At 44.4% G+C, this 13,867-nt stretch overlaps 1 protein-coding gene across 1 annotated transcript in view; it reads left to right on the plus strand.

Annotated features, from left to right (window-relative positions):
* The window catches only part of KCNT1 (potassium sodium-activated channel subfamily T member 1), a 124,375-nt gene extending 112,858 nt beyond the window's left edge, over window positions 1–11,517 (plus strand). Inside the window, exons 30-31 of the mRNA XM_088664964.1 lie at window positions 10,406–10,490; window positions 11,060–11,517. Coding sequence (XP_088521090.1) covers window positions 10,406–10,490; window positions 11,060–11,180 — 206 coding nt within the window. The 3' untranslated portion in view covers window positions 11,181–11,517. The remainder of the gene's footprint in view (window positions 1–10,405; window positions 10,491–11,059) is intronic.
* The last annotated feature ends 2,350 nt before the right edge of the window (window positions 11,518–13,867 follow it).

Genomic DNA, 13,867 nt, shown 5'->3' on the forward strand with positions numbered 1-13,867 from the left:
ACACACACACACACACACACACACACACAAACCAAAAAAAAATCTTGCACAGAAGAGGTCCTCTGTCTACTCACCTTCACAGATGTTCCTCTTTTTTCTTTTTCTTTTCTCTTTTGAGAAATGGAAAAAGGAATTTACTTTCCTCCTCTTCCCCCTTCAGATTGTAGGCAAGAGTAGCCATAGTCAGAAATAAGATAATAAGCAATGAAAATTCTGATGCAGCCATTTCCTTGTTTATTTTTTTCTGGCAATGAAGTGAGGTGTTGCTACAAGGTGGGATGGACAGGAACGTTCAGCTTTCTTACCAGCAGCAGGGGACGGAGGCAAAAGCTGGGAGGTGGATTTACAGCTGCAGCTGCTTGTAGTGGCTGTCAGAACCAGAGGCTACTACAGGTTCAGGGAGACTTCTTTGTATGTGCCCCCCCCCAATTAAAGGGGGTAATGTGTGGACTGAAAGAGACATGCAAGTTCACCCTGAAATATTTAAATGGGTGAATGCATGTGATTCTCCTTCCTTAGTAGTGAGTAACAACTTCACATCGCCCAGAGACTGCATTGTTTGGCTGTGTCCATAGATCCCCACCCCCACCCCCCCAAATTCAGCAACTGTTAAAGGATCTGAGCCATAAGAGGAAAAGACCAAGACTGCATATACACCCATTTTTTTGCACAAAAATGTAGCTTTTCTCAATATGGAATCATTCATGCCCATCCTCAACCTGCTGCTAATACTAGATGGTGCCATCCACAAAGGCTCTTTGATATAAATTTAGAAAACCTCCCCCTTCGTTAGATTATCCATGATTATCAGGTGAATGAAGAAGAAAGTGGTGGTCACAATCTTTGTATACACCCACTCACAATGCTGTGGATAGGCCATCACCCCAATTGCTAGCACCACCTTACATCTTTTTTCAAATGGACACGCTGTGGGGTAATGCAGAATCAATCCACAAAGACTTTTATTTTTGGAAAGAAACTAGATTCTTAAGAAGCACTTTTCAGGGGTGAATCTGTAGCTCTCCAGATGTCACTGGACTCCAACTCCCACCATCCCTGATTATTGTAGATACTGGAGGGGGCTGGAGTCCAACAGCATTGGGAGGGCCACAGGTCCCCCATCCCTAACTTTCCCAAAATTCTCAAACTTCACAAACTTACAATTCCCAGGATTCATTGTGGGGGCACTGCGGTGGTTAAAGTGATATGGAGCTATAACCAGCATAATATCTCAGAGGGTTGTAGCCTGCTATTTCTTTTTAGGGCTCCCATACACACACATCCTCACCTACTTGAGTAGACGTAGGGGGAGAGTAAGGCTCAAACCAGGGCTTTCCTATGAGGAGACATTCAAATATTTTGGTGGAATTTGAGGGGGGAATGCAAATTTAGGTATTGGCAAGGTCTGTTCATCTCTGCCATTTGAGAAGGGCTTGTTCTAGAAGATTAACCTAAAGATTAGTATTGACTGCGAACTAGGGAGCACATTGGCAGACACAGAGGAGGATGGCTCTCAGCAAATGCAGTGGTAGATTTGAACCAAGATTACAGGAGCTGAGTGAAAAAATAGCAAGAGTGAAAATATTTTCCTCTAGCTAGGGTGTCTTGGGGTGGGTTCTGAGAACTGGCTTGACTGGAGTGGGCAGATTTCCATCAACAGCAGCATTATTGCAGGGTTAGGGGGGGGCACTGAGTGGCAATGGTGGATGGACCAAAAGTGTCAACAGGGACAGGCAAAACCCCAAATAGACAGATCACGCTTCCCCTTTTACTCCTCCCCTCCCCCTCCCTCTTTCACTTTGAATGAATTTCCCCAAATCTGAGCTGAGCCAAAACCCTATTTGAGCTTCGCCCAGCTCAAATTTGAGGAGTACAACAGCCCTTCTCTGTCTCCTTCTGCCACCCCTCTCTCCCTTTCTGAATTCCCATTCTCTCCTTCTCTCAGACACTCCCTTCTCAGTGTCTTTCCTACCTATGCCAGTTTTCTCCCCCCTCTCTCTGCCTGCCCCCTTCTGTTTCTCTCTCTCTTTGACACCCCATTTTCTTTCTGACTCCCCTTCTCTTCCTTACTCTTTTCCTGAGACCCTTTTCCCACCACTTCCTTCTCATTCAGACACCACTTCTGTTTGTTTGTCAGTCTGTCTCTCTGTCTCTCTGTCTCTCCCTCCCTCCCTCCCTCCCTCTGTATGTGTGCGCTTTCTCATCCTCTTTTTACATACCATTCTATCTCTTTCTGACACAAACACTCCTCCTCTCTCTTGCCACCACTTTCTTCTCACTCTTTTCTCCTTCTTTCCCTCCCTCTATCTTCCACCTCCTTCCCGCTGTGTGCTGCGCTGGGGAAGCGACAGATTCCGCCTGCCAGATGTCTGAAGCCATCACTGGCAGAGGGTTTTTGAAATTACCTGAGGGCAGTATTAAATCAGTTCAAGAGCTGCAAATTGCCCATTCCTGCTATAGAGACTCAGCCATACTCTCCTAAAGAACTACCTAATGAGGGATGGGCGTCTAAGACCAACATCACTGATCATTTCAATGGTTCTCTGAATGCATCCTCATTCCATATCACCCGCTGGTGTCTGAAGTCTGCACAGTGCCATGAACAGAACACCTAAGTCTGGCTTCCTTCTTATTTTATTTTTATTTATTTATTTTGTGTGTGTATATATTTTTACTACATTCCTGCGCATATAATCACCAATGCTGGTGTCTTAAGTACTTTCTTAATCGCTGCTCGCTGATCTCTCTCTCTTTCTTCTCTTTCTCTCCGTTTATGTCTGTGCCTTTTCTTTTTCTTTTTTTGTTGTCGTTTTTCCTTCTCTGTGTGTTCTGTAGAGGATGTAGCAAATTTAACAGCCTGTGATGTGATGAATCGTGTAAACCTTGGATATTTGCAAGGTAAATCTCTTTTCCCTGAGAGTCAGGCTTGACTCATGCTTAAACTGCATGACCAAGAACATGCCATACAGAGGCTCAAGTTAAATGCATCTCATGGGGGGAGAGGGCACAGAGGGGACCATTTTTCATCATCACAACAATTGGGAGTTACAGGTCTGACGTAATCGAAACAAAATAAAAAAAAATTCTTCCAGCAGCACCTTAGAGACCAACTAAGTTGGTCATTGGTATGAGCTTTCGCTCATGGGGGGGAGGGCACAGAGGTGACCATTTTTCATCATCACAACAATTGGGAGTTACAGGTCTGATGTAGTCGAAACAAAATAAAAAAATTCCTTCCAGCAGCACCTTAGAGACCAACTAAGTTTGTCATTGGTATGAGCTTTCGTGTGCATCTGAAGAAGTGTGCATGCACACGAAAGCTCAAAGCGGCCTCTACTAGTGCAACAGCATCTAATGGCATTGATCCCTCAATTTGATTGAACAACTGAGTTTGTAAAAACTTCAATTAACCTAACAACAGGTAAAACTCTAAGGTGCTGCTGGAAGGAATTTTTTTATTTTGTTTCAACAATTGGGGGGTTCTGGAAAATTTCCCAAAATAACCACCAAAAATCCAGTGGCCTTTTAGGAGGATGTGGTAAATGGCCAATGCATTGTTCCTCTTCAAAAATCCATCCCACCCCCATTCCACATTAAAGGTAAAGGTACGCCTGAGCGTTAAGTCCAGTCGCGGATGACTCTGGGGTTGCGGCACTCATCTCGCTTTACTGGCCGAGGGAGCTGGCGTTTGTCCGCAGACAGCTTCTGGGTCATGTGGCCAGCATGCCTAAGCCGCTTCTGGCAAAACCAGAGCAGTGCACAGAAACGCCGTTTACCTTCCCGCCAGAGGGGTACCTATTTATCTACTTGCACTTCGACGTGCTTTCGAACTGCTAGGTGGGCAGGAGCTGGGACCGAACAATGGCAGCTCACCCCGTCATGGGGATTCGAACTGCCGACCTTCTGATCAGCAAGCCCTAGGCTCCATGGTTTAGACCACAGCGCCATGGGGGCGACCTTTTAAATCCTAATAATTCATCAGGAGCTTCTAAACTGTCGCTGTTTCGGATAGTGACTATCATGTACCAGAAAACTCAGCTTGTGGCAAAGTTGATTTGTAGCATCAAGCCCACTCCCACCCCTTTCCAAGATCAAACCTTTTGCAGTGAGGAAAGTGGTGGAGAAATGGGCTGGAAAATATGGGATGACCGTTGTTTGATGCAATGCCATCTAACCTCCCCATGAACAAATCAGAATTGGATTATTGGGAAGAGCCATTGCTCAGGGGTAGAAGACATTCCTTGTATGCAGAAGGTCCCAGGTTCAATCTCTGGAAGAATCTCCAGGTTGGGCTAAAAGAGAGGCTCTTGCCTGAAATCCTAGAGAGCAGCTGCTTGTCAGGTTAAGCAGTACTGAACTGGATGGGCCAATGGTCTGACTTGGTGTTAGGCAGCTTCCTATGTTCCTATGATCCATATATAGGTCATATGGAGGTGCTCATAGATGCCAAAATAGACGGAGGATGCAAGAGTTTTTTCTCATAGTCTTCCAAGTCTCAGCTAAGGATTGGAGAGGATCTTATTGCCTTTAAAGGTGGCTGTACCTAATTTCTGAAACAATATGTGAACTGAATTACAGCCATCCTTTGGAACTCAACACATCTCCTAATTTTGGTACACAGTTCTCCAGCCATGTAATGTGTAAAAAAAAAATGCAAATACTGGGATAAAGTGTGCATAGATATGTATATATCAGTGAATTTCACACAGAAACACATTAAAGTAAGGAAATTTGCTTTGCAGAAAAATGAGTAACTTTGGCAAACTTATGCACAAAAACTAGGAATGTTGATGGATTTCCATGAGGACTTTACAAAGAAATCACAGATTGATGCGGAACTGTAGAAAACTGAACTTACAAATGGAAAATGCCACAGGGGTGATCCTACCCACTCAGAGATCACACAGTGAACATAATGGCATTAGGACATAGCCCTAAGCTTTGGCCCTCCAGATGTTACTGAACTGTAGTTCTCATCATCCCTTCTATTGGCCATGCTTGCAGAGGCTGATGGGAGTTGTAGTTCCCGACACTTGCCCAATGCTGTGGTCCTTTCTATTGCACCTTCTGACTTCCGGTCTGTCGCGGCGGAGAGAAGGACGCAGGGACTTCGCGCGCCGAAGTCCCTGGCTTCGCGGAGGGGGGGGAAGTCCGCAGAGCGAGCGGACTCCCCGTAAAAGCACCGGGTAGAGAGTCCCGGTGACTCACACGCCCAGCGGCTGCTCCGTTTTGCGGATCCCCCGCTGCCCGAGAGCTCAGTAGAGCGATCGAGAGCCGGCGGGGTGGAACCGTGGGAGCCATTTTGGGCTTAATCTTACCTCCGAGAAGTGAAGCTCCGAGTCCTGACCCGGCAAGCGGCAGATTCTTCCGAACAAAGTTAAAGGTTTCCATAAAGTAAGTGGAATTTTGATTATGGACTCTAAATTCATTAATTGGAAAAATAGGAGAGACTTTAAAGAAACGGAAGTCGGTCTCTTCCTAATGGAAAACTGGGAGGCGCTTTAAAAAATCTTAAGCCGAACGACGAAAAGTATTTGGAATTGTGGACCCGAGAGAAAGAAAGACTTTTTCGAACCCTCTCAACTCCCGAGTCCGGCACCCCTTGAGGTACAGCATTATCAAGGGGGAGAGTGCTTTGACAGCTGTCAAAAGCTGTCAAACTGTCAAAAGACCGGGTGGATTTATTGCACTGTTGTGATTAGTAAAAATTGACTGAAAACGTGGTAGAATTATTTAATATTGGAACTAAGAATGGATTTGTGATTGAATCAAAAGACAAAGGAAAAGAACAGCCAAAATGGAGTCGATCGTCTAAGGAAGGAATTTTCCAGCACCCTTTGTTCTCCACCTCCTGTTTGTCTGCGGTTAGGAAAAGTATGAAAACAAAGTACTCTCGAGCCTTCCAGGAGGCTGTGCTAAACTATCTACAAATATGGGAGGACATTTACAAGGAACGGCAACATCCCAATTCACCAGCAGCTGAGGTTGAAGTCCAAGTCCAGGACTTAGAGGAAAATTTGAATTTGGAGACTGTGGAGATTGAGACTGGATGCCAGGAGAAACAATTTGATGAAAATTTTAAAGAGGACTTGGACTATAAAAAATATGCTTGGGATGAAGCAAAGCATGGACTTCAAAAGGAAGAAAAACAAGCAGAGCAAGAAAATGAGAAGCAAAGGAACTTGAGGTTTAATGGACTTGAAGATCCTGGAGGGGTTGGAATGTGGGGTGATGTCAGTGAGGAATGGGAAAGACAGGGGCAGAGGGGGACAAGGGCCTGGAGACGGATATGGGAAAGAATGGGCGTGGGATGAAAATGTTAGTTAAAAGTTTTACTTTTAGTTTTTGAAAGACGGTTTTCGAAATTTTGGCCTGTTAACGGAAATGCTAATCCAATTGGGGGAAAAGACTTAGGGAGAGGAGATGGAGTGTAAAAATGAAAGAAAATAAGCTGGGTTTTCTGGAGGGAGGAATAAGAACGGCTTAGGAAAATATTTAAGCTAATGTAAATTTTTGTAAGTTAAGTTAGGTTCTAGGCAGAAAGCTGCCTACTCTCCTCTCCTTACTCTGAGATACTCAGTGGCAGGGAGTGCTCGGAAGGGTGAGGAGGGGATATAATGGAACCTTGGAAATGCTGTGCCCTACAGGTTCCTCTTGTGGCAGGAGGGGGCCTGTGGGAGGGCAGCACGGAAAAGGTGGAGGATTGAGTTAATATTATAAGAAAAGGATTTTAAACTGAAATAGAAAACCCGCCATAAGCTTTTAGATTTTGTTTAGGGAAAACCAGGAGGAAGACTATCGAGGAAGTCACAATTATAAGGTTAAGATAATAAGAATTGGGGAGTTAAAATTCTCCCCTATTATTGTTATGTGTATATTTGTTTAAGTATGTTTATGAAAGAGCTGGGGGAAACCAATCCTCAGAGCTCCTCCATTCCTGTCCCTTCAGTGGCAGGGGGGGGGAAGAGGGGGGAGGAGGGAGGGGGGAGGTCAAACCCAACTTACAATGGACCCCCTTTGATTCTCAAAGCGCACGGGTTTCACTGGTGGCAGAGGTGGACCAGTGGGTGGAGGGAAAACGAAGGGACAGTGTTGTATTGTATGTTTGTGTAGTTGTGTAGTTTGTTTAGTTTTGTTTGAAAATTAATAAAAAATTATTATAAAAAAAAATCTATTGCACCTTCTGCTGGGTTCTAGGCGAAGAATGATGGATCAAACTGCAGAGAGAGAAATCTGAGCTGGGCATTAGGATGGACTTCCTCACTGTATAGGCTGGTTCACATATGCATGTTATTGTTTCTCAGAATCCCATTGGCTCTCATCTCATCATCCTGTGCTTGTCGAGCTGGCTTTTGTCATAATGCTCCTCATTTTCAGGGTCACACTCTGGGAGCACCAAAATGAAGAAACCAAGGTCCTGTCAAACCCGCCGTTTCAAGTACAATGTGAATAGCTATGGATAAAGATTCCCAGCTTGGTTGCACTTGGACTCCAGCTCCCATCACTCCCAGCCAGGATGATGGGAGCTGTTGTCCAACAACTTCTGGAAGGTTGCAGCACCCACATCCCTGGCCTCAAATGAGTCTTCGTGGATATTAATAGGACTGTGCATGTACCGTGTTTCTCATATTATAAGACATGTCTTATATTTATTTTTTCCTCAAAAAAACACAATATGGCTTATTTTCAAGGGATGTCTTATTTTTTTCCTTCTCCTCCTGCCGCGGCCGGCATTGCTGCTGCACCTATCACTATGTCTTATTTTCGGGGTATGTCTTATATTCCTTGAATGCTTAAAAATCCTGCTATGGCTTATTTTATGGGTATGTCTTAAAATATGAGAAACAGGGTATGTTTGATATAGTCCCACAAGTTGCACATAATTTGGCATCCTTGAGAATCTCTGCTCCAAATTAAGGTTATAGTCCTCAAATTCTTGAGGCTTGAAAGTGCCTGGGCAGGTTTCAGTAGTCAGAGCAGAGGAGCAGAGCTAAGCAAATACTATACGCCAACAGTGAGTTTAGTTTTCAGAGTGTCAATCCCTTACCTCATTCCCCCAAAAGTATTTGTTTGTTTATCATCATCTGTACTTTTATTTATTTATTTTAATTAAAGGTGGAATACAACATATGAGAATAATATAAGCACAAAAACATTCTTAAAACATCAATGAATATTAATTGGTTAAAAGTGAAGATTCATTTTATAATGCTATAAAAATAAAACAATGTTTGCACTTTTGTGTGTTTATTAAAAATATAAGTCACTGCAATTTTGCTTACAAAGTTCTATAATGTAAGGCAGTAATATCCCTCATTTTGTGTATATAAGACTGGGGCTAAGAGAGAGAGGGAGGGTATTAGACAACCCCATGGGTTCATTTGTAGCCCTTCTCCAATTAAAGTCTTCCACAGCATACTAGACGCAACAAACTTGTGCTTTCACAGGGTCACCAGGGAACGCATTAAATATCCAGATGAAGGGCTAAAATCAAGGTTTTTCTCTTTTTCTTTTTCTTTTCTTCTTTTCTGCTTGATTTAAGTAATTTCCCTGAATTTAGAGATCCTTCTATCCATATCTATAAATGGGACAACACTCATTCATTTCCCAGTGAATGTCCAGAGCTGGGGTAGCCAGTGCAAGCCAGCAGCTCCATTAGACCCACAGAGATTTACTATCTGGCCTTGAGCATAGCCTTCAATTCCAAAGATTCCCCTGCCGCCGCCGTCGCCACTGCCGCCCACCTTATGCACCTCCTTATTGCACTTGGTTCTAATGGAACTGGTCCTGCCAGTGAAGTGAATAGAGAAGCCTTTCTTAGAGCGACGCCTTCTGAAAGCGTCACAGATGTGTGTGTCAAAAGGTGTTCCAGGCATTCATACAATGAATTTCTGCAGAGAACAGATGGGAATATGGGACACACAGAGAGATGCTCAGAGTCGTTTGGGGGCTGCCGTCCATTAGGCCTGGTGCAACAGAAGGCAAGGAGGCCAACAGCAGGTGGCGCCAACTCCTTCTAGTTTGTCCCCATTCTCTTCCCTGCCAGGCTCTACATAGACAATGTTGAGACTAAGGAAGTGGAAGCTGACAGGGCTGCCCTCTGGGGTGGATGTAACCAAGAAGTCCAGCAGCTGGAGGGAGGGCTGGCTGAAGTTGGTGGGGCAATGTGTGAACATTTCACACAGGCTCCGCCTGAAAGGAATTCATATGCCCCAAATTTATCCATCTGACAAGCAACCAACATCTGACAAGCATTTCTGAGCATGCTCCCATGGCCTGCCCCTCCGACGTGTGCCCCTCCTTTCCATCACTCTGTTTTTCATGCATGCTTCTGTTGTTGTGGAACAACCAGATTCTTTGTGGAACACCAGTTTCTCAGATAGGTTGCAGAAAGCCAAGCATACCCACTTCCAAGGGGAGAAGATGCTGCTGCATAAAGCCATGTTTCATCAGTTTGAGTGGGGTTGTGCTTGGTGTTTTAAACCGGAGCAGAGGTGGATAACCTTTCTTTCCTCCTCCTCCTCCTCCTCCTCCTCCTCCTCCTCCTCCTCCTCCTCCTCCTCCTCCGAATACCAGAGGCTGCATTCTTTGGGGAGCAGCCTTCTGAGGGCCACATGCCCATGGTGGGTGGGATCAGGGGCAAAAGTGGGTGGAGGAAATAATATAAAGTTCACTTTCTACACACTCATCCATCCATCTCAATCCTCCCACCAGGCAAGGACACAATATAGCCAGGCAAATGACACTCAAGTGGGTGGGGTGCAAGGCAATGCCCGTGGCCAGGGGAGAAGGAAAGTTGCTAGAGATCTGCCATTACACCTCTAGCCTAGTTTAGGAGGTGGGGAGCATTTTTCAGCCCAAGAGCTGCGTTATTTCCTGGGAAGCTTTCCAGAGGCTGCATGTCAGTGGCGGGAAGGGACAGACACAAAAGTGAGTGAAGCAAGGAATGCAGATTTTGCCTTCCATACAGCCGGATAATTTCTACACCCACTGTCCTCCATCCAAGCAAGCAAGGGGTATTATCAAAGGACACATCCCAGCCAGGGAAAAACACCCCAGGGGGATGCAAGGCAGGGCTAGTGAGGGGTGTGGCATGAGAAGAGGGGTGTGAGGTCTGGGAAGAATTATGGGGGTCAGGTCAAGTGCTACATTTGGAGTGCTACATTTGTGCTCTGGTCCTGAGGTTCACCACACCTGAGCTAAGGTCAATCCCAGAACTGTTCCTGGGATAATAATGGCTATTGCATGCTGGAAACCTGCATGCCTCAAAATACTATGGCAGGTGGGCAGGTCAGAATTTTTTTCTTCTTGTAGTTGTGATTTAAACACACCAAAGGGCTCAAAGGTTTGCCATTTTTTACTAAAGGATTTGCTGTTTTACCAGTCCTCCCCGTATTTCTTGCAGACGAAATGAATGACCATCAGAACACACTGTCCTATGTTCTCATCAACCCTCCTCCAGACACACGCCTGGAACTCAACGACATTGTGTAAGTACATTTGATGTGGTTGACTGAAACCATTGATGGTGTAAGTTGAATAGATGGAACACCTTTCATATCTGGCTCCATGAGTTCTATGTGGGTAAAACGGCTGGGGTGGACCACTGGAAGAAGCAGGGTCTTCTCAGTGGTGGCACCCCAGTTCTGAAACTCCAACCCTGTTGAGATTATTCTGGCAACATGGTAAGGCTTATTTATTCTTCCAGGCCTTTAGCTGGATAATTTGTTGCTATCCATCTTACTGCTTCATTTACAATATTTTGGGTGGTATTCAGCTAGAAAATGAACTCCACTTGCCCAACAGGACTCTTCTCCCCTCCTTTCCTCACATACAACCTATCGCCAAATTTAGGGGGTGCAAAGGGGAGAGGAGAGTTGTTCTGCTCACGCAAAACACTACATAGCACTGTGTTAAATACAACCCAATGTAGTTGTGGTTTTGATTTTGCTTTCATGGTGTGTTGTTATTGTTACCCACCCTGGGTTCTCATGAGAGGAAGGACTGGGGCACAAGAAATAGAATAACATAACAGCAATGCATAATAATTTCTCCCTAGGTATTTAATACGACCCGATCCCTTAGCTCATGTCGAAAATGAGACCCACAGTCGAAAGAGCAGCTGCAGTAACAAGCTGGACCCTTGTAGCCCCGAAACGAGAGATGAGACGCAGCTGTAAGAACCTCCCTCCTTTTGCACGGACACTATTGCCTCCCCCTCTTGTCCATGCATGGAACTATAACAGAACTTAATGTATGAACTTTGCTGAAGGGGATGGACAGTTTTCTGCAGGGACTGAAGATGAGCTCCTCATCGAAAAGACAAAGACAACCGCTTGGTTGGGGATCCTGACTTCAGCTCACCAAGTGACCCACAGGGCACTGAGAAAAAGTCACATTCCCTCCCCCCCTCCCCAACCTGGCTTTGTGTCTCCCCAAAAAATGCTTCCAATGGAAGGTCCTGAGTGTTTCAGAATTAAAGGAAACATGGTCCAATCGAAGACATGGATGATTCGTACAAGTCTCAGTTTTGATCATTTCTTTTTAAAATGTTTTTTGGGGAGAGGGAAGGTGGGATGAGTTTTTAAAAATGTACCAAAACTATCTTCATTCTCATAGACTGGAGGGTTTCCACAGGTGATTGTTGCACCAGGTGCTTCAACCACCCATTTAGTCCAGAAGCACGGCCACATTCTGTACAAAGCAGAAGAGCTTCAAAACTGAAAACAATGAAGCATCCCAGTGGTGGTTACTTATGATTTGCTAGTTATCTTATCCTCTAGACATGTGTTGCCATGTCCTATAAGAGGAAATCTGGTAAACACAAGGAATCAGATTAGAGTGGTCATAACTGTCATGAGAATTGGCTGTAACCATTTGCTGAAGACTCAAGACGTTCATTTGGGTAGAATTGTTTACAGAGGGACAACAACTTCATTGTTGGATAAGCGCTGTCAAGCTGCAGGGAGCCTTGGCTAAGTATGTTATTGAGTTATCTTCCTTGAGTTAGGAATGCACCTCTCCATTGTGTCTATTCCCATCCTATAAACCAGGAATGGGGAGCCTGTGGGCCTTCAGATGCTTTTTGGCTTCCATCAGCTCCAGACAGCATGGGTAGCAGCCTATGATGTTGGGAGTTGGAGTCTTGACAGTGTATGGAGGTCCACATTTTCTTGAAACTGATGAATTGGTGACCAGCCGTGATGTAATTTAGAGGCATTTGTCTGAGAGGAGATGGAAGTCTGCTAGTAAACCTGCTAGACTCAAAAGTGGTGCTTGGAGTGGTGTGTGTGTGTGTGTGTGTGCGTGTGTGTGTGTGTGTGTGTGTGTGTGTGTGTGTGTGTGTGTGTGTAAGGTTCTAAGAATGATTATCTGCTGTTCATCTCCTCCACTGCCTCTACCTCTTCATGGCCTGAGTGGTGGTGGTGGGATAGTTCTCCCATATATAATGCTGCTGAGTGGTGGGTGGTTGTTTAAAAAATAATAATTACCAACAAGTCACCAGTGAGGGGTCAGGAAACAGTGACTTTGCTCTGGTTTGGCTTCAAGCAAAACACTACTAAACCTTAGGTTACGTAAATACAATCCTGTTAACAACACCACAACGTAACAGACGGTTTTTGACTATGTAACTTCTATTTCAAACACAATTCAACATATAATATCTCACAAAGTGTAATTCCATAGACCAACACATCATGCAAACAGAACATATCAAGAGAAATCAAAGTCCAGTGGATGACCAGGAGATAAAGTCCATTCAATTCCTAAACTGGCTTCATGACAACACCACATAGCCAGTGAGGTTTTGCTGCAGGATGACATCTAAAGGCAAATCAGAGTAAGGTTCATGCTTTCTGCACTCATTCTGTTGATTTGTGGGTAAGGTTGGGGAGGTCAAGTTTGGTTCAGTTTGCAGTTCAAAGCGAATTTACTTTGTCTTTTCTGAACAAGTAAACCAAAACTCAACCATCATTTCAACTTCTCTACCTGAGGGTACAGATGGGAGGAAAACCTAGCAAATCAGCAACTCCTAAAACAATATGAGAAAGGAAACACAACTGGCCCTTCAAAATTCATACGGCTCTAAATTTTGCAATGCATATTTCTAGGTAAAAATTTACAAAAATGCACATATTAGGTAAAAGTGTGCCTTAAAATGAATCTGTTGGTGAAAATACCATACAAAACTGTGCTACATTCAGAGAAATGGCTTGCAAAAAATGTTAAAACTGCATTAGATTTTTTTATATAGGATAAATTCACACTAAAATATGGAAGGATTTTCATGAGGATTAAAAGTTCACAAATTACTGCAGAAATGTGGACACTGGGGAAAATGAGAACCCTGAGCGAGTCAATATTGGAAGTTATAGATGATGCCCAGCAGCACCTTAGAGCGAAATTGCCACCATTGCCAAAACTATAATGGTAAATAAACAAACCAGCATTTGTTAATGTTGTTGGGACTACAACACCCATAGTTCCTGAATACTGGCCATGGTGGCTGAAGCTGATGGCATGCAACAACATCTGGGGCACTACAGATTTTCCATCCCCTATTTTTCAGTGTACGTTCCTCAATGTCATCAGAGTCTACAAAAAGCCAAAGGAGAGATGTAATGTTGCAACAGTGGAATATTCCATTTGGTTCTAACTTGGTAGTGTTTTCTTTTCCTCATGAGTGAAACTAGAGAGACAGTACTCTGTCACACCATGACTAAAATCTGATGTAGGGCCAGAGAAAGTAGGGCCAGAGAAAGTTCCTTTGGGGGACCAGATCCAGCGGCTACTGGGGTTGTGGGGGGAGAAATTTAGTTCAGTACACATTTAAAGGGGAGCCTACCTAATTAGAAAAGGCGGGTGG

The sequence above is a fragment of the Zootoca vivipara genome, chromosome Z2 (genome assembly GCF_965207765.1).
Source record: "Zootoca vivipara chromosome Z2, rZooViv2.hap1.1, whole genome shotgun sequence".
Taxonomy (NCBI): domain Eukaryota; kingdom Metazoa; phylum Chordata; class Lepidosauria; order Squamata; family Lacertidae; genus Zootoca; species Zootoca vivipara.